The following is a 20,230-nucleotide window of genomic DNA, read 5'->3' on the forward strand; positions in this document are numbered from 1 at the left end:
CCTTTCATCTTAGGAAATTCTTGGATATTTTTTTCATGCGAATGAAGAAAAGGAGCTATGTTTACAAAGATACAAAACAGAACAAAACAGACCTGGCAGTTACCCAGATAATCAACAACAGGGAATAGCAGGTTTGTTATACGTTCAAAATTAGATTCATAATCAACTCAAGCAGTTATACTTGGCTCATGTAAATCAAAATTAAAAACAAAAACAGAAAAACAAAGGATATAAACAGCTTACCAAAAAATACAAATGGTTTGTTAAGTGTTTATTTATAACTGAAAAATGCAAATTAAAGTAAGAGATCATTTTTTCATTTATTAGATGGTATAAGCTGATGTCTGATGACACCAAGCAATGTTGAGGGTTAATGAAGAAATGGGCATGTTTATATATTGTTGCTGCAGGTAGAAAAGTGACACAAATTGTCCATGGCATTATCTATAAAGAGTAAAATACATGTATCTTTCCTTTTTTAAAAAATGTCTATTTATTTTGAGAGAGACAGAGAGGAGAGAGCATGTGCATGTGAGCAGGGGATGGGCAGACAGAGAATCCCAAGCAGCTGTCAGTGTAGAGCCTGATGTGGGCTCAATCCCACAGGCCATGAGATCATGACCTGAGCCAAAATCAAGAGTTGGATGCTTAACCGACTGAGCTCCCATGTATCTTTCCTTTGACAGAGCAATCTCTCTGCTAGAAATATACCTAGCATATATTCGTCACAAATACTTGCAAGACAACTGTACAAAGCACGCACTTGTACCAGGAAAGGAAGGAAGGAAGGAAGGAAGGAAAGGGAGAGCAAGAGAAAGAAGAAACAACTATAGTGTATGTGACAAAAGAGTTGACCAAAAATTTATTTATAGATGGGACACTATGCAGTGATTCATGAGAGTCAACTTTATGTACTGATAAAAGGTATAATCAAAACTTAACCTTGTTAGGTAGGTAGGACAAGTTATCCTCACATCTACCCTTACTTTTTATTTTTTAATGTTTATTTATTTTTGAGAGAAAAACAGAGCACGAGTGGAGGAGGGGCAGAGAGAGAGGGAGACATAAATCCAAAGCAGTCTCCAGGCTCTGAGCTGTCAGCGCAGAGCCCGACGTAGGACTGGAAACCATGAGCTGGGAGATCATGACCTCAGATCATGACGTCCAAGTAGGACGTCTAACGCTTGAGCCACCCAGGTGCCCCAACCTCTGCTTTTTTAAACCTATGAGGAAGCAGCCACATAAATAAGTGGACTGGACCCACACGCTGACCTCCCACCTACAAAGTCTGCAAACTTTCCACTTTAGCCTGCAGCCTCTTCTTTAAATGCAAATCACCACTTCATTTAAAAGGATGCTCATATTACCTGTTTGGGAAGGGTCTCTCCTTCACGGATACTTGTAACTTCTTGTTCTGCTGAGGTACCTCCTACTTGGTCTGCCAAGTCATTTCCAGAAATGATAAGATTAGTAACGCACAAAAGAAGACAGAAGTCAGGAATGAGAGTCTAGCAGGAGAGCCTAGCGTATCACAGCTTTCCATTTCGAATTGGTAGTATTAAGTTTCCTAAGTTGTAACAGTGAATTTATTTTTTAACTTATTTTGGATATTTTCAAATATGCATAAAACTAGACTGAACAGTATAAATAACATGTAAGTACTCATCACCCAATTAAAAAAAAAAATCGATCTTGTTGCCAATCTTTTCCCAACTAAGTCCCCCCAGCCCCATTATTTTCTTTTACAAAGCTTAACAACAAACTCTAAAATGTCATTTCACTTATAAAAACTTTTGTAATACTAACTGATAAAGATTTCTTTTTACATCAACACTATCCTTATCACGCCTAAAAAAACTAATGATCTCTTAATACTAATACTCAGTTCATACTCAAAATTTCCCAGTTGTTTTCAAGTTACTCATTACACTACATTTATTGCTATCAGAATCTAAGCAAGGCCTCCACAACGAGTTTGACTGTTACATACGTGACGTTTTTTTCACTCTAACAATTCTTCATTTTTATCCCTTCCCTGTCACTGAATTGTTGGAAGATATCTGGTCATTTGTCTTATGAAACACTCTAATCCCAAATTTGACTGACTGCTTCCTTGTGGTATTGCTTAACTATTTGCTCTATCACCGATATTTCCTATAAACTGGCAGTTAAACCTAAGGGCTTCAGTGGATTCAATTCTGTTTTCTGGCAAGAAGAGGGGCAGCAAGAACACTTCTTTGGTTGTATGCTTCTTCTTTTTTCTAATTTTTTAACATTTGTTCATCTTTCAGAGACAGAGACAGAATGCAAGCAGGGGAGGGGCAGAGAGAGAGGGAAACACAGAATCCAAAGCAGGCTCCAAGCTGTGAGCTGTCAGCACAAGAGCCCGACACGGGGCTCAAACCCACGAACTGTGAAATCATGACCTGAGCCAAAGTCAGACGCTCAACTGACTGAGCCACCCAGCAACCCCCCCCCCCCCCGCCACACCGACCAAAGTTTTTTTTTTTTTTTGTAATTTTACTGTACTGCCTCTAGACTTCAAAGTGCTCCCTACTTCTGGGTTTTATCACATCTATTATTCTAATAATAGAATGGTTTCTTTTTTTTTTTTTTTTAATATTTTAAAATGTGTATTTTTTTTTTAATTTTTTTTTTTCAACGTTTATTTATTTTTGGGACAGAGAGAGACAGAGCATGAACGGGGGAGGGGCAGAGAGAGAGAGGGAGACACAGAATCGGAAACAGGCTCCAGGCTCTGAGCCATCAGCCCAGAGCCTGACGCGGGGCTCGAACTCCCGGACCGCGAGATCGTGACCTGGCTGAAGTCGGACGCTTAACCGACTGCGCCACCCAGGCGCCCCAAGAATGGTTTCTTTTTTTACACTAGGTCTCTGATCCACTTATTTCTTAATTTTATAGTGTGAGGAATGAATCCAGTTTGTTTTCCAGTTAGCAATCCAGTTTTTACAATATTAATTTAAAAGTCTGTCTTTTCCCCACTATTTGAGATATTCTCTTTCCAATATACTAGAACTTCATGTATGTTTAGATCTTTTTTCTAGATGTTCCAATGGAACACATTTTAGATTTAAATGGTTGCATCTCTGGTATTATTTACCTTGTTCTTCTACTTACTGCAAACTGGGCAACCTGGTTATTATCTCTAGAGTCTTAAGCAGACTCAGGGATTTGGGGGGCAGTAACAGTATTTCCTAAGTGCTATGGATGTTTCTTTCTTTTTTTTAATTTTATTTTTAAGTAACCTCTACACACATCATGGGCTTGAACTTACAACCCTGAGACCAAGAGTCGCTTGCTCTGCTGACTCAGCCAGCCAGGCGCCCCTCTATGGAGATTTCTGATTGCAACACATCAAAATGCACATTATGGTCTGGTGGTGTCAGCCTGCTTCCTCCATTGAAAGGAATCCCATCAACCTTCAACCTAATGGTTTTAGGATCCACTGCTGATCTTTGCCTAGATACAGAATTCCATGAGGAGTCACACAATTATGACTTTTTCCTGTCATCTCTGCTCCAATATTAGCTGGAGTTTTTCTATTTCAAAGAACTTCCTTGGGGGTAGGTGGGAGAAATGAAGAGGCAAAGAGAATTTTTAGGGCAGTAAGAGTACCCTGTATAATGATGGGGATGTCATTACACATTTGTCGAAACCCACAGAATGGAAAACCTGAGGTGAACCCTAAGGTAAAGCACGGACTTGGAGTGAACATGCCACGGATTAGATGCACCATTCTGGCGACCGGTGCTAACAGGGAGGCTGTGCACGTGTGAGGACAGGAGTGTGTGGAAATCTCCACGCTGTCCTCTCAATTTTGTTGTGAACCTTAAATACTCTTAACAAACAAACAAAACCTCCTTCATCAGCCAATATTTGGTTTTCCTGAATACAGTTCACCCAGGGAAAACAGGATAAATGCGTAATCCTTTATTTACCAGTTTTCAGAGTAATGCATCAGGGCTCTAATAACTTAGGATGCTGATAAGTGAGCTTTTAAAAAAGCACATAATTATGAATTAGGATTTTTCACAGATTTGATGTATTTCAACCTATATCTCAATCCATACTCCAAGAATGCACCCATTATTCGTTTTGATGCTCAAACTGTCCCATCTTGAGGCCACTTAGGAGCCCCTTTAAAGTTGCTCCTACGCCTACCGACCTGATGACTCTCTGAGAGATGGCTCCCTTGCTTTCTAGCACAAACGCCCTAGGCTCATTTTGTGTACTTCCTATCCCAGTCTTGGAAAGCCACTTCTCCAAGAAGTCCTGGGTCCCTTTAGTGGGAAAAGACCATAATCTGGGGTATCAGAGGGTAAGCAGGACATATGCTCCAGGGTCTCTGCCCACTACTGCTAAACATAGCTCTACTTGCATAATACATGGCATTATAGGACTTAAAAACTGGCCGACTAGACAGGGTACCGAATTTACAACGCTTTTCTTTAAATAAAGAACCTACTACCTTATAAGATGTCAAAGAAGATGAAAGAGAATATAAAATGCCATTACAAAGTGACCAACTGACTGGGTCACAGATCACATTAAATTTCAAGTCAGATCAAATCCTCTATATGGAATCATGGCCAGTGAAAGCTTTGTACTGTATGAAGCAGGAATCTACTGACATCTGGGGGCAAAAGGGAAAGTATCACATGACAAGTCTAGACTTTCTAGCTTTCTGGGTATTAGCCCTGTGAATCCAAAACTGAGCAACATACTCACCTTCTATAACAACGGCTCTAGGTTCCTCTCCCTGGACAACAACCTCCTCATACTCTGTGGAGCTGTCGGAATCAGAACTACTGGAGACCTGCAAGTCCTCAGAGACAGGATTCCTGGTCTCTGAACCATGAGACGTGGTTGGCAACTGAGGCTGGGTCCGGCTCACTTGAAAGTAAGCATCCAATGGTGCTCTGGACCTACGTAAGCAAAAAGACAACAGAATTACAGTACCATGGACCATCAACACAAGAAAAAGCCACAGTAATCTGAGAGTAAATCCTGGTCATTTCAACCCATCTCCAGGCAGTTAAATGTGCCTTTGAACACTGAAGCACAAATAGCAGTTTTAGGCAGATGTTGGCTGGCCCGGATATTCTCTTTTCCACTCAATTATTACATTAGCCACACTGGAGGCTGACTCTTGCTAAAACCAAATTCTACTTTACTGGCCTTTGGCCATGTGTCAGTATCTTTTAAAGGACACAACTCAGCAATCTGTCTCCTGATATTAGGGGTTGAAAGAGAGCGGGAAAGAAGAAAAAGGGCTCTGCTGATCAAAAATGGCCTCAAGGGAATTCTGCTCCTGCAACAACACAGACCAAGGTCCTTCGGGGTAGAATGTGAAGTCCTGCTTCAGTCATCATGGTTTTACCTCTTATTTTAAAACATTATTTTTCTTTTTAAGTTTAAATAATGTCAGCTATGATATCAAATGTCGGCATGATATCAAGAATTAACTCAAGATGAGAAGAGCGGGGAGCAGAATTAACCCTATTCTGGCTGGCTGAGTTTTAACCATACCCATTACTGTGCTGTAGTTTCGTTCACAACCCACCTATCAAACCACACCCTACTTACAGCACAGAACGACATTCGATAGTAAAAATCAGAAAGGTGTTCTGTACTTCCTCTAGCTGATAATTATAAAGTATTACTGAAAGGTAATCTACTTTTAAGTTTTAATAACTGTCTTTATAACATTAAGATACATTATTACCCAGAAACATTGTTGGAGGCTGCTCACTCAGAAAAAAATTGATTTCTTCTAATTCGGCTACAATTTATGGCAAACTAGGGTGTTCTATTAAAAATGATGATAGAATGGAACAAAATAAATATTTGGTATCTAATTCAACAGAAGATACACCTTTGTAAAAAAAAAAAAGAAACAAAGAAATGTGAATAAATTGAAATGAGAAGTAGCAATTGTGAATCCTTTTTGACTCACAATTTAAAAGTGTGCCGTTCAGGGCACCTGGGTGGCTCAGTCGGTTAAGTGTCCGACTTCAGCTCAGGCCACGATCTTGCAGTTTGTAGGTTTGAGCCCCACATGGGGCTCTCTGCTGTCAGTGTGGAGCCTGCTTCAAATCCTCTGTCTTCCTCTCTCTCTGCCCCTTCCCTGCTTGCACTCTCTTGCTCAAAAATAAAAAATGCGAATTTAAAAAAAGTACACCAATTCAGTGGTTTTCAGCATAACTACAGGTTAGATAACCATCACCATTATCTTCTTCCAAAACATTTTCGCCATACCTAAAAGGAACCCTGTACACATATAACCAGTCCTTCCTTCTTCTCCCCTTTCTGCAACCTCTAGCAATCACTAATTTAATTTCGGTCTCTGTAGACTTGCCTATTCTGGACATTTCAGATGGTACTACAATCATAATATATATGGCCTTTTGGGTCTGGTCTCTTTCATGACTTCATGATATATACAAGGACCACGTCACCTGTGAATAGCTATAGTTTGATTTCATCCTTTCTAATTGGAATGCCTTTTATTTATTTATTTTTTTTTTGTCTAATTGCTCTGGCGAGAACCTCCAGTACAGCGGCAAACAGAATTGGCAAATTCTTGTTCCTGACCTTAGGAGTAAAGCTTTCAGTCTTTAGTAAGTTAGTAAGTTAGATGAGGGTTTTTTTATTCATGGTCTTTATCAGGTTGAGGAAGTTCCCTTCCACTGCTAGTCTGCTCTTTATATCATTAAAGAGTTTTGTCAAATGCTTCTTCATCTATTAAGATGTTCATGTTTTTTTCCCCTTTATTGTATTAATATAGTATCTCACTATTTTTATTTTTTTTAACGTTTATTTATTATTGAGAGACAGAGACAGAGCATGAGCAGGGGAGGGGCAGAGAGAGGGGGAGACACAGAATTCAAAGCAGGCTCCAGGCTCTGAGCTGTCAGCACAGAGCCCGACGCAGGGCCTGAACCCACAAACTGTGAGATCATGACCCGAGCTGAAGTCAGACACTTTACCGACTGAGCCACCCAGGGACCCTATTTTTTTATATGTTGAATCAGCCTTGCTTTCCTAGAACAAATCCTGTTTGGTTTTAGTGTATCATCTTTTTTATATGTTGTTGGATTCAGTTTGCTAGTATTTTGTTGAGAAACGTTGTATCTACATTCATAAATTACCAATAAACGATATTGGTCTATAGTTTTCTTGTGATGCCTTTATATGTTCTTGGTATTGGAATAATACTGACCTCAAAGAATCAGGAAGTATTCCCCCTGCTTCCATTTTTTTGAAAAGTTTGTTAAGTATTGGTGTTATTTCATTTTTTCTTTTAACTGGGAAAATAACTTTATTTTCTTTAGGTGTATGGGCAGATGTTTAGTCTCAGAATGTTTGGAATTGCTTCTTGGTACCAGCAGCCTTGGTGACTTTGAGCTCAGGGAAGCACACAGACTTGCTCAATGGCTAGCACTCGCCCACTGTTACATTGTTGCCAGTCTAGACATCCCCGAGGCAGGGGGACAGGTGCACAGACAAGCTCTGGTGGCGTTTTTCAAAGCAGTTGTATTTTTGGAGGTAGTGGAAGTAGGCTCAGTGGATGACAATGGTTCTTTTCATCTTTATCTTCGTCACCAGACCAGACAGAATCTGCCCTCGGATGGAGACCTTATGAGTAAAGGGGCATTTCTTGCCACTACAGGTGCACTCAATGGCCTCCTTGGGCATCTGGAAGCCCCGACCAATGTTTTTGTAGTTATTACAGGAGCTTCTCCTTGCTGGTTTCTCCAAACAAAACCCTCATTTTTTGTTTGTTTTTTAATGTTTATTGAGAGAGAGAGAGAGAGAGAGAGAGAGCGTGCGCGAGCAGGAGAGGGGCAGAGAGACAGAGAGACAGAATCCTAAGTAGGCTCCACATTGTCAGCACAAAGCCCAATGTGCTCGATCTCACAATCCATGAGATCACGACCTGAGCCAAAATCAAGTCAGACGCTCAACTGACTGAGCCACCCAGGTGCCCCTAGCAGAACCCTCTTCTTATTTTGAAAGATAATTGGCTGCTTTTGGTAGGCATGCTCAGTCAGAATGTCTGCCATCTTCCCAATCGTCTGAAAAAAGGAAAGTCCAGAGGGTGTCTGGGCTTCCTCATCAACTGCCTATTGATTTCACCTTTAAACATTTGGTAGCCTTCACCAGGGAAGCCACTTACTTCTGGGCTGTTCTGTGTGAATTTTGTTTTTAAATTACTAATTCAATCCCTTTATTTGTTAATCATCTATTCAGATTTTCCTTCTCTTCTTGAAAGAATACTGATAAACATGTCTTCTTAGAAGTTTGTCAATTTCACCTAAATTATCTAATTTCTTGGTATAACACTGTTCACAGGGGTGCTTGGGTGGCTCAGTCAGTGGAGCATCCGACTCTTGATTTTGGCTCAGGTCACAATCCCAGGGTCACAGGATTGAGCCCCACATGGGGCTCTGTGCCAGGTGTGGAGCCTGCTTGGGATTCTGTCTCTCTTCTTTTGCCCCCGTCCCCTGCTCTCTAAAACACCAAAAAAATCCCAAAACAAAAACAAAAATGTTCACAGTATTCCCTTATAAAATTGCTTTCTTCTGTAAGAGTGACAGTGATGTTCTTTCACTCCTGATTACTCTGGGTCTTCTCTCTCTCTTGGTCAGTCTACCTAGAAGTTTGTCAATTTTGTTGATTTTTCAGAAAACCAACTTTTGGATTAGCTGGTTTTCTCTCTCGGTTTTCTGTTTCTATGAAGTCTATTTCATTCATATCTGCTCTAATGGTCATTATTTCCTTCTTTCTGCTTGCTTGCTTTGAATTCTGGATTTTTTATTTTGTTTGCTTTTCTTTTTCTAGTTCCTTAAGCTAGGTTATTGAGTACTTTATCCTTTCTTAGCACGGCATTTAACAGCTATACATTTCCTTCTAAGCACTGCTTTAGCTGCATCCTAAAAGTTTTGGTATACTAGGTTTTTCTTTTCATTCATCTCAAAGTATTTCCTAATTTTTCTTGGGATTTCTTCTTTGAACTCTTGGTTATTTAGGAGTTGTGTAATTTCTGCATACTTGTGAATTGCCCCAAATTCTTTGTTACCGATGTCCAGTTTCATTCTGTTGTGTTCAGAGAACATATTTTATATGATTTCAATCCTTTAAATTTATTGGTCTTGTTTTATGCCCTAACATATGATCTGTCCTGGAAAATGCTCCATGTGCACTTGAGAAATAGGGATACTCTGCTATTAAGTGGAATTTTCTATTAGATCTAGTAGGGTTACAGTATTGTTCAAGTTTTCTGGCTCCTTGTTGACTTTCTGCCTAGTTGTTAAACTCATTATCAAAAGTGTACTGACATCTCCTATTATTACCGGTGAATTGTAGATTTCTACCACCAATTATGACACTTTTTGCTTCATGTACTGTTATGTGGGCACTGTTACAGGGGCATATAGGTTTATAATTGTTATATCTTCTAGATGGATTGGCCCTTTTATCATTATAAAACGTCATTCTTGCCTCTTATAACAATCTTTAAAAAAAATTTTTTTTTTTAAAGTTTATTCATTTTGAGAGGGAAGAGCATAAGCACAAGGTGGGGAGGGGCCGGGAGAGAAAGGGAGAAAGAGAGAGAATCCCAAGCAGGCTCCACACCACGAGCACAGAGTCCAATGCGTGTCTTGAATGCACGAACCTTGAGATCTTGACCCAAACTGAGGTCGGACGCTTAACCGACTGAGTCACCCAGGCACCCCGACTCTTATAACAATCTTGGTCTTAAGGTCTATTTCATCTGATATCAGTACATTAACTCCTACTCTCTTATGGTTACTGTTTGCATAATGTTATTTTGGTCCATCCTTTTACTCTCAACCTACTAATATCTTTGAATCTAAACTGTCTTGTAGACAGAATACAGTTGGATTAAAAAAAAACAAACAAAACAACTCAATGCTGCTGATCTGTATCTTTTGATTTGTGTTTAATACAACTGCATTTAAGGCAGGATTTATATCTACTGTTTTGCTGTTTTCTTTCTTTCTTTAAGATTTCTTTTACTTTTAAGCAAACTCTACACCTAACATGGGGCTCAAACTCACAACTGTGAGATCAAGAGCCACAGGCTGAAACTGAGAGGCACCTCTGCTTTGCTCTTTTCTATATGACTGTGTCTTTTTGTTCATATAGAAATGCCTATTCCAAATTCTAATAGAAAAGTTTACGGGTGCCTGGCTGGCTAGTCGGTGAAGCGTGTGACTCTTGATGTTGGGGTTGTGGATTCAAGCCCCGTGTTAGGTGCAGAAATTACTCAAAAATTTAAAAAATCTTGGGACACCTGGGTGGCTTAGTCTGGTGAACATCCAACTCTTGATTTCAGCTCAGGTCATTATCTCAGGGTTCAAGAGTTTGAGGAGCCAATAAGTCTCCTGGTCTTCGCTGAGTGTGTGACTGTGTGTGTATGCTGGGGCACACCTTCAGTAATCAGCCAGGTGACAATTCTTCCTGCTTGTGCAGAGCCTCAACGCCAATAAGAGTTGAGGAATTAGTGCCTTCTTAGGTCTTTCCTGGGCGCGGGCACAGTTGTACACAGCCCTTGGCATATGTGTGGCCTTCTAGATTTCTAAGAATATGTCAGAGCTTTTCAAAACCCCTACAAAGATCTCATTCCTTAGCTTTTCCTTTTAAGCTTTTTGGTTAGTTTAGTTTGCCCCAGTCGTTATGCACCACCTCAGGCAGCCTCTGGGGAAAAGGCTTTTAGGCTTTTTAGACTGGGCCTAAGTGCTAAATCAGGAATAGCCCTGCAGGTGAGATCTTCTAGGAAACCACCAAACAGGACAAAGAAAGGGAATTCTCTGGGAATGAGGCTCTGAAGGAGCTTCCATTCCATTCTACTCCCTCACGTTTTCACCGTGATCGCAGGCAGTGGCTTTTCATGGTTACACTAAGCCGAAGAGGGATCTGGGAACAAGGAATGTCACGAAGCTTACTGTTCTACTGACATCAGCTGTTTGGTTTGGTTTGGTTTTTAATATTCGCTCCCTGAAAATGGTGTGAGTATCTGTTTAATTTCCAGCATCCTGCAAGTTGATTCTGCTTAATTTTGCCAACTGTTTCAGAGGTCCGGCCATTTTTACTGAGGTCACTCAGGTTTTCTTTTTAAAAAATACTAATAAGCAACTTTATCAACTTATTTTTGGGAATTGTCTGTGAACAGCAGCTTTAGCTACCATGAGACCAGCACATAAGAACAGTATTTCTTAAGTACATTTTAATCAAATGAAATCCACACTAAAGTGAGGCTGAGGGGCTACTGGGCATGCACACTGAGCATTCCTGCATAGAAACTGGTAAAAAAATCAAGTGATTAAAAAACACTCATTAACATTAAGACAGTGAAAGGCATTTCCAAAGTCAGACGGGGACACAGGAAAGGGGACTATCGTCATGAGGAAGTGCTAGAGTGTCTGTGGGAGTACAACCTTGAAACCCAAGAAATCCTCTTTCCCTCCACTTATTATCTCTGAATTAAAAACCAGTGTTAGTTCTTGCCCCTTGGCTAGCCTCTATAGTCCCAGATTCCATAAGCTCCATGGAAAACAGGTACCCTGATCTGTCCTGCTCACAATGTATCTCCAAGGCAAAGTTCAGTCTCTCCCAGAGTGGAATGTCAGAAATATTTGATGAATGAGTGATGATGCTGACAGCCAGAATCAGAATCAAGCAGCCTCAAACAAAGAAACGGGAAAGGAGTTTGTGATCTTGGCTGAGAAGCCTGTTAGGAAAAATACCTCATTACTCAGTTTTCTCCGACTCTGGCTTCTCGGTGGAGTCTGAGGCACAGCTGCTCACCGTGGCCCAGGCTGTCAGCACCTGGCCCAGAAGTGGTCTATCAGGGGAGTAAATGCCAAACACCACAGTGAGAAATTCACGTTAAGAATTCAGAAGGTATAGGGGCGCCTGGGTGGCTCAGTCGGTTAAGCGGCCGACCTCGGCTCGGGTCATGATCTCGCGGTCCGTGAGTTCGAGCCCCGTGTCGGGCTCTGTGCTGACCGCTCAGAGCCTGGAGCCTGTTTCAGATTCTGTGTCTCCCTCTCTCTGACCCTCCCCTGTTCATGCTCTGTCTCTCTCTGTCTCAAAAATAAACGTTAAAAAAAAAATTAAAAAAAAAAAAAAAAGAATTCAGAAGGTATAAAAAAAATAATAAAAAGAAATTCAGAAGGTAAAATAAGCAATTGGTCCCGGAAAAGCTCATATTTGTATGTGAATTCAGTGTGGCATTTACTTACAACACAATATTCAGGGGGAAGAAGTTTCAATACCACATTTACGTGGCTCCAGAATCCATGTTCTCTCCACGTAACTGCACAGTCCCTGGCCCCTTAGGTTTATTCGCTTTGTACAAACATACAGTTGTCAAAGAGCTCAACTAACATCCTTCAATATCTAGGTTCTGTAACCCAGTTTCTGAGCACAGAAGCAATTTTCTGATCAGAGTTTAGCTTCTGTGTATAAATACCTTTTAGGAGAATTATGCTAACGGTGCCAGCAAGAGAATCTGGTCTCTGTGGTATTTCCATTTGTCTCTGTAAATTGGCCTCTGGTTTATAAGCATCACTCTCTCACTCTCCTGTGAGTTGGTAAGTGTACCCCACCAAGAGCAATCAGCTCTGCCCCCAACTCCCCTCCCCCAAGTGAGTATATGAACATCCAAGGCTGAGGAATACTGTGAGGCCTCCTGGCAGTCAGCCAGTTCCTGGGGACACCATTCTCAACTCTCAGCACACTTACTTTGAAAGGCTCCCCAAACAGCACTGCAAGGTGCCTCCCCTACGACACAAACATACGAAATCTTATTCTGCCTTCACAATCAGAATGGCACCTTACATAACAGTAGCATGCGTGTGAAACTCTTGTCGACACAAAACGAAGCACATCAACCCTGATGGGTCACATCCAGAAAAGACCAGGCTCCAGAGACTGGACCAGCTGTAACAGAGCACCCTCCCCTTGCCCCAAACAGTAATCGCCAGAACCCAGGCAAAAGGATGCCGAATCCAGGATCAGAAGGCGCGATCCCAATTCCACAGGTACCACAGTCAAAACACAAATGATTCCATCAGCTTCCTCATTTGTAAAACACAGTGAACAGGTGGCCTAGTTACTGCTTGTTAGTATCATCTCTTCATTTCCATAATGTAAGGAAAACACACAGATCTGACCGAAGCTTCCTCTGTCTGTCTGTGTAGAAAACAAGTGAGATCAGGGTTCCAATACCAGCTCAACTCCATCCCTGCAGTGGCTATGAGACCCTGAACAAAACACTTTCTCAGGGTCCAAGTTTCCCTCACATATAAAATAAAGATCTTAAATTCAATCTACGTGAAATAAAGGGTTTCAAATAAAGGAGGAAGTTAAAAAACAGACAAGGCATAGACACCGGTTACTTTTCACAACGACCCTGTCAGGACCTGACAGCTAAGGTCTTCAAGAGGCAAGTTCAACCCAAAAACTATAAAAGAAAATTACTTTCAACTCCGCAACACACTCTCGGGTGAGGAGGGGTGGAATGTTTCCCCACTTAGCGAGATAAGCTCTAACTTTATTCACACCGTACTTTTCACAAGGCTTCTCTGAATCCAGCCCGCCTGTCTTCCAAAGTCTACTACCCTGTTACACGGAATGCCAATGAACAACGGATCCTGGGTAGCCGAAATGTGGACTCAGGACTTAAAAAAGTACTTCTGCGACGTGCCAGCGATCTGAGGAAGAGCCACTTACTTCTCCAGAAGCCGCTGCCAACGAACCAGCACCTACTTTCCAAAGCACCTCAGTGTAACTGAGTCTCTCGGTTACTCTGTGAATAAGGCAAGCGCTTTCATTTTCACCTAACTCCCGAGGAAACGGGGGTTCAGCAAGGCCACCTGACTTGCCAAAAGTCACAGTGGCAACCCTCGGCGCACTAGGGCCAGAACCGGCGTTCGCAACTCCCAGGGCGGCACCGATCCCGAGACGGACACGAGTTTTTACCTGGCACGGTCAGTCCTCTGAGACGCTCCGGGTCTTGACCTGCGGGAGGCAGACCCCCTCGTCCTCCTGGCCCTCACTGGCCCCACGCTGTTGTCTGAAGGGGGCCTCAGGAACTCCAGCATGCCATGAAGCCTCTGCAGCCCGCTGAGGAAGCTGTTCATCGACTCCAGTGACGACACTTGGACGGGGCGGTTAACACCGGGTCCCTGCCCGCGCTCCTCCGAAGCTCCCGGATGAACGTCCTCCACGCCATCTTCTCCCAACCGCTCCACTTCCTCCGTCGGGTCAGCAGACACCCGCGGAGCAGGCTGGAGCGGGGGCGGCCCCCCGTGGTTGCCGGCCACTTCGGCAGGTAGAGGCTGGAGCGGGGACGGTCCCTCCCGGCTGCCGGCCACTTCGGCAGGGGCGGGCTGTTCTGCAGCATTTTGCTCTAACTGCATCTCAAGACTATACTCCATTTCTTCGTGAGCCATCACTGGGGAAGTAATGTTCGTAAAAAGTATCAGCAAAGGAGAGAAAACACGCCAGGTAGCCGATATAATCACATCTAAGTAAGTCTTCTAGATGTTCTGTTTAAGATCATTCTCGGCAAAACTGAAAATCTTCAAGAGATTTTAGTTACTTATTTTAGGTCAGAAGGGTTCGGCCATCAACTTTTTCCCTCCGTAACAAGTACTTATAAAACTAGCTTTCTGGCTTACCCTTTACAAATGTGAAGGCATGTGATCACAGTACTATCTTCTAAAGCAGCAACATCTAGGAAATAAGAGGGTTGAACTACTGTACCTGAAAGTAATTTCCCAGACCTCCTGCAGTTCTTCGTCATGACCTGAATACAGAGATTTACCAAAACAAACGCACAGAACGCTACATCTGATTTTAGTGGGCAATATTCATCTTTCACAGCACCAAGTTACAAAGGATAAACAGAAAAAGGACATTTTTACACTTGCAAAATTAACTCAATACTAACTCAAAACAGAAATTTACCTAATTTTTCCAAAAAAGGCTGGGCAAATCTGATTTACTTCATCCTTGTCATTATTTTTGTTTCCCCTCTCTAATGCCATTTGTTAGCCCATTTAACAAATATTTATTCAGTGCCTGTCATGTCCCTTTCCTTATTTGGTTCTTGTCTCTAATTCCACTATGTTAATCCATTCAAGAAATATTAAGCACCTGTTAAGTAGTCAGATCCCCCCCCAGAGGCGATGACAGGATAAAATTGTGTAAAGGATAAAACTCTGTCACAGAGTTTATATTCTAGCAAACGCGAGAATAATCAAATAAATGTGGAAATTATACATGGTGATATTTGGTTTTGGGAGAGGTCGGGGATTACCATTTCAGACGCTCTTTCAGAAAGACTGAAAATTGAGCCCAGGCACGAAGGACTAAAAGAAGCTGGCCATAGGAAGAGCCAAAGAAGAGTTTCAGAAGGAAATCAGTACACAGCTCCCTGATGAGCATGGGTTTGGTAAAACAGAAACCAGGCAGATGTAATGAACACAGTAATGAAGAGTGCAAGTGTGGGATGAGGTTGATGAGGCCAAACACTAGCACTAAAAGCTTTGGTAAGGAGTTTCTTTTCTCTCTTTCTTTTTCTTTATTTGAGAGAGAGAGAGAGAGAGCGCGTGTGTGTACTACCAGGGCAGAGCGGGAGAGAGAGAGAATATCAAGCAGGCTCTACGGTCAGTATGGAGCCCGACACGGGGCTTGATCTCACATCCCTGGGAACATGACCTGAGCTGAAATCAAGAGTCAAGAGTCACCCGGGCGCCTCAGGAGTTTCTTCTATGTTAGGAATGGACTGTAGGGGGAGCAAGATTGCAAGTAAGCTAAGCCGTTTACAGACTACTTGTGGGAGTGCATACTAGTGGTCCAGAAGCTTGGGCAAGAGTGGTAGCAGTGGAGATGGAAAGTAGTAGACAGCTATAAGAACTGTCAGCATAGACATGCCACTTAAAATCATAGATTAAACTACCTAAGAAGGAAAGGGAGAGAAGAGAAGTGGGCCAAGGATTCAAAACCGAGAGGTTAACATTAAAAGGATAAATTACAGGACAAGAGCCCAGAACAAAGGCTGTGAAGGAGGAGAAAACCTAGTAGAGCATGGCGTCTTGGTCTTGGAAGAATGTTTCAAGAAGGGAATGGTCAAGTGTGTCTAGTGCAGAAGAATGGTCACTAGATTTAACAATGTAGCGAGGACACATAACCTAGAAAAGAGCAGTTTCCGCACAGCCAGGGGGCCCGAGGCCACACTGGGGTGGGCCGAGTAAGTAGATGGAATACAATACACATGGTGGATGAAGCACACGTACCTTTCTTTTTCTAGTCATTCCCGAAAACCCATTAACATGACAACTCCCCCCAACTGCATTAGAGAAAGGATAAAGGACAAATCACAAAGACAAAGCAAATTCAAACAGGGCATGAGACAATGCAATTTTTGCTAGAACTGGTAACTTCTTAGTAGAGCTGAAAAGATGAAGCCCAAGTGACTGCAAAGAGGCGGTTACTGTGTGCTACAGAGAAGCAAGCGGACTCCCATCGAGGGGACTGCAGAAACCAGGCAACACAGAGGACAGTGTTGAACGTGGAGCTGAAGAACAGGACTGGTTGAAAGCCTGTCTCAAACGAACAAAAGCCAGCCAAACACACACCTCCTCCACCTCTGCTGTAGGAAGCTGGAGGCTTGTACCAGACAGGCTTAAGACCAGCATGGGTGACAGCAAAGCAGTGAAAATAAGCAGTTAAGTGCAAGTCTACAAACTCAACAGTGTGAGACTCTCCCAACTCTTCTCCTCACTTTTTCCCCCTGCACAAATCCGGGACACAATATTCTGGTTTATATACGTCCTCTACCTAAAGCAGGAAATTAGAGGACTCTTCTCTAGAAAAAAAAAAAAAAAACACCTAAAAATATTGACAGTTGTGAATCCCCAAGAAAATGGGTGAGGCTCTGTCCCTCTATCTAACAGTAAAAGCCTACTACCTGATAGCTTGACAGGGTTCAGCCACTCACATCAAGCTTCCAAACAGCCTCAAGGGGGAGGGCAGGGGCTCTCCTTAAAAAGGAACTAATAGCCAAGGACCAACTGACATTTTGAGTAAAGCCTCCAAAATGAGGGAGAGACCAGAGCAGACAAACAGAAAAAACTTGGAGGGAAGAAAGGAAATTAATGCAAGAAACTGTAAAAAACAAAACAAAAACCAAAAACATATACAAACAAAAACAAAACAAAACAAAAAAAAAACCTCCTCAAACTTACAAGAAAAGAATGCCAGGGAGGAAAAAAGGACACATTGGAAAACAAGGAAGAGCTCTGGGAAATGAAAAATGACAGATGACAGCCAAAATAAAATATTTAATACAAGGATCGGAAAAAGTCGAGGAACTCTTTCAGAAAGTAGAATAAAAGATGGTCAAAAAAAGACAGTAATAAAATAAAAATGTTAAGCCAGGATATTTCATTACCTTTAGTCCTGGAAAGAGAACTCAGAAAGTGGAGAAGAAACTAAAACAGGTTATAAAGGAATCCACTATAATGCCATTTTTAGGATAATGAAAAACATGAAAAATCATGCTACTATCTGGACTTATACAACTGTAGTACAAAACAAACCTGGGCATGAAAAATATCAAATTCAGGAAGAGAGTTCCGAGGTTCTCATGGGCTTCAACTCTATATATGTATGTATGTGTGTGTGTGTGTGTCTATATATATACCTTTTTTTATTTCTTAAAAAAGAAAAAGAAAAAAGAAAAGGATGCAATTACAGCAGAAGGTTTGTTAGATCCAGATGGTGTGTGCACAGGTTTTTATTTTTTATTATTCTCCGTACATATCAGTATGATTAAATATTAGAAATGAAGTTTCTTCCCACCTTATGTCAGTTTTCATTTAAGAGCAACCAGTTTTCATTAAAACAGCAAAGCAGACAGCTGAATCCAACCGATTCATTACGGTATACACCGCAGCAACAAGTACACAGCAGGTGCTAAATACCTACTGAATTATCCACACACCTAGCGGCAGTCTGGAGCAAAGCTTCCCAACCACTGCGGGGAAATATACATCCTCCAGCCCAGGACTATGTCAGGAGTGACCAGAGCCAAAAAGCCACCCCAAGCCTTGAGCTGCCTTGTCCTGGACCTCGGCATGCCATACAAATGCCATTTTCTATGTGTGGCGTTTAAGTGGACGCTTAAGACGTTAATTTCCCACTTGTCATCTTTCCAAACTTTGTTACTCAGATATAAGTCTGTAACAGGTGGGACGATGGCCGCCAATTACAGGATAAGGGGCCGAGGCATGCAGTCTGGCCTATCTGGTTCAAATCCCCGTACTACCTGTGGCACCTTAGGCCGGTTTCCTAGCCTCTCTGTTCAACTTGTTCATTTCTAAAACGGGGAATAAAAGTATTTACTTTTTATTTATTTACTGAGTAAATAGTATTTACTGAGCGCCTGGGTGGCTCAGTCAGTTGAGCGGCCGACTTCGGCTCGGGTCATGATCTCACGGCTCGTGAGTTCGAGCTCCCCGACGGGCTCTGTGCCTGCACAGAGCCTGCAGTCCGCTTCGGATTCTGTGTCTCCCTCTTTCTCTACCCCTCCCCCGCTCATGCTCTGTCTCTCTCTCTGAAAAATAAATAAACATTCAAAAAAATTTTTGTAAGTATTTACGTCACAGTGTCGCTGCGAAGCTGGATAAACCAAAGAACAGGTTCCTCGGTGAACTTGAAAGTTACGCAAGTAACGGGCGCCCCGCGGGAAAGCAATTCTATTTGCACATGAAGACCTAGGGGCTCGGCACCCCGGATGGAGAACGGCCGGCGGCGGACTCTTCTCCTGCCTTCCCTGCCTTCACCCCCACCTCCGGCACCTCCCCGATCAAGCCAGAAAAAGCGTGGGTTCGGGGCCCTCAACCCCAACCGTTGGGGCCGCCCGGAGCCACCGAACCTCCCTATGCTGCCAGGTTCTGTGACCGCCCGCAGCTCCTCTCGTGGGGGCGACCCCAGGCCCTGCAGCCAGGGATCCAGCCCGGGAAGTTATCCTGGAGCCAGGGACCCAAGGCCTGGGTAAAGGCAAGTGCTCCCCTTACCTAAGGCCGGGGGGTACACTGCAGGGCTTGCAAAATCGCTGCGGTGGCGGCCGTTTCTTCGGGAGAACTCGCACTCTTCGGAGGCAGCAGCTACTTCCTGAGCAGCTCAAGCTGCCCGCCCAAGTTGCGGGCGCAGCCTGCTCCTATTGGACAGCACTCCTAGACGGCAGCCAATACCCTCTCTTCTTCTTCCGTTGGTCTCCGCGGGCTGAAAAAGCGGCACTCTCATCGGCTGGTTCTTCATTGGCTTGTTCTTCGTAAACTGACTGCGCGAGGCCACGCGCAATGGGTCCTTGTACAATTGGTAGAAATCTTCGTCCGTCACCTTGTGCCCAGCCCACAAAGAGAAGAATCCAACAAGGGTTTCCCCGCTCTTTATTTGAACTTTCTGGCGGGAGAAAGTTGTAAAAAGATCCTTCGGATCTTTCTGGAGCCCTATCCGTGGGACAACCCAGCTCATGTACATCCTTTCGTGAGGTTGAAGAGCTCCTGAAAAAGACCTTGCTTACACCATCTCTTTAATCCCAAACCATTGCAATAAATTGCTTGCTAATAGTAGCAAACTATTGTAACTAGGTGACTATGGTCACATTATTTGACGGCAAACATTTTTTGAGGAATCTTGCTTAAAGTCGAAATCTCACTTTTTAGAAGGAAGACCTAAAAATCTAAACCTCAGGCAGAGACTGCACATTGCCAAAATTTTATTTACTCAGCTGTCAATTTTCAGTGGAATCGGTGGCAGAGGAGAGCATAACTAATTGAAAGTCATGGATAATCCAATTTTCTCCTCTGAACCTGTTAACCAAAGTCAGTGTTAGCATTTGTATTTTTTTCGTTTCCTGCCGCCTAAGGGACCTGCTACTGAGCTATATAGCCTGGCTAATATGAGGAGAAAGAAACTTTCTTTTGTAAACAAACATGAATGAAAAACGTATGTACTCATATAAATCCTGCATGTTCAATGGAGCAAAATTAGAGGATGCAGAGAAGCAAAAAACAAAAATGGTCTCTATCCAGAGAAATCATTATTAACTTTGTTTAAAATCTTCATTTATCTAAATATATACATTTAGATATAGATGGGATAG

The 20,230-nt window shown here is 42.6% G+C and overlaps 1 protein-coding gene across 2 annotated transcripts in view; it reads right to left on the reverse strand.

The window, feature by feature from the left end:
- The window catches only part of RFWD3 (ring finger and WD repeat domain 3), a 43,050-nt gene extending 23,836 nt beyond the window's left edge, over positions 1-19,214 (reverse strand). For both annotated transcript variants that reach the window (XM_047078765.1, XM_047078766.1), the window contains exons 1-4: positions 19,140-19,214; positions 14,035-14,509; positions 4,750-4,946; positions 1,368-1,438 (exon numbers count right to left, since the gene is read on the reverse strand). In XM_047078765.1, coding sequence (XP_046934721.1) covers positions 1,368-1,438; positions 4,750-4,946; positions 14,035-14,507 — 741 coding nt within the window. In that variant the 5' untranslated portion in view covers positions 14,508-14,509; positions 19,140-19,214. The remainder of the gene's footprint in view (positions 1-1,367; positions 1,439-4,749; positions 4,947-14,034; positions 14,510-19,139) is intronic.
- Between the last annotated feature and the right edge of the window lie 1,016 nt (positions 19,215-20,230).

Source organism: Lynx rufus, unplaced genomic scaffold, assembly GCF_022079265.1.
Source record: "Lynx rufus isolate CCGP_SWC_20201006 ecotype Redwood Valley unplaced genomic scaffold, mLynRuf1.p SCAF_16, whole genome shotgun sequence".
NCBI classification, from domain to species: Eukaryota; Metazoa; Chordata; class Mammalia; order Carnivora; family Felidae; genus Lynx; species Lynx rufus.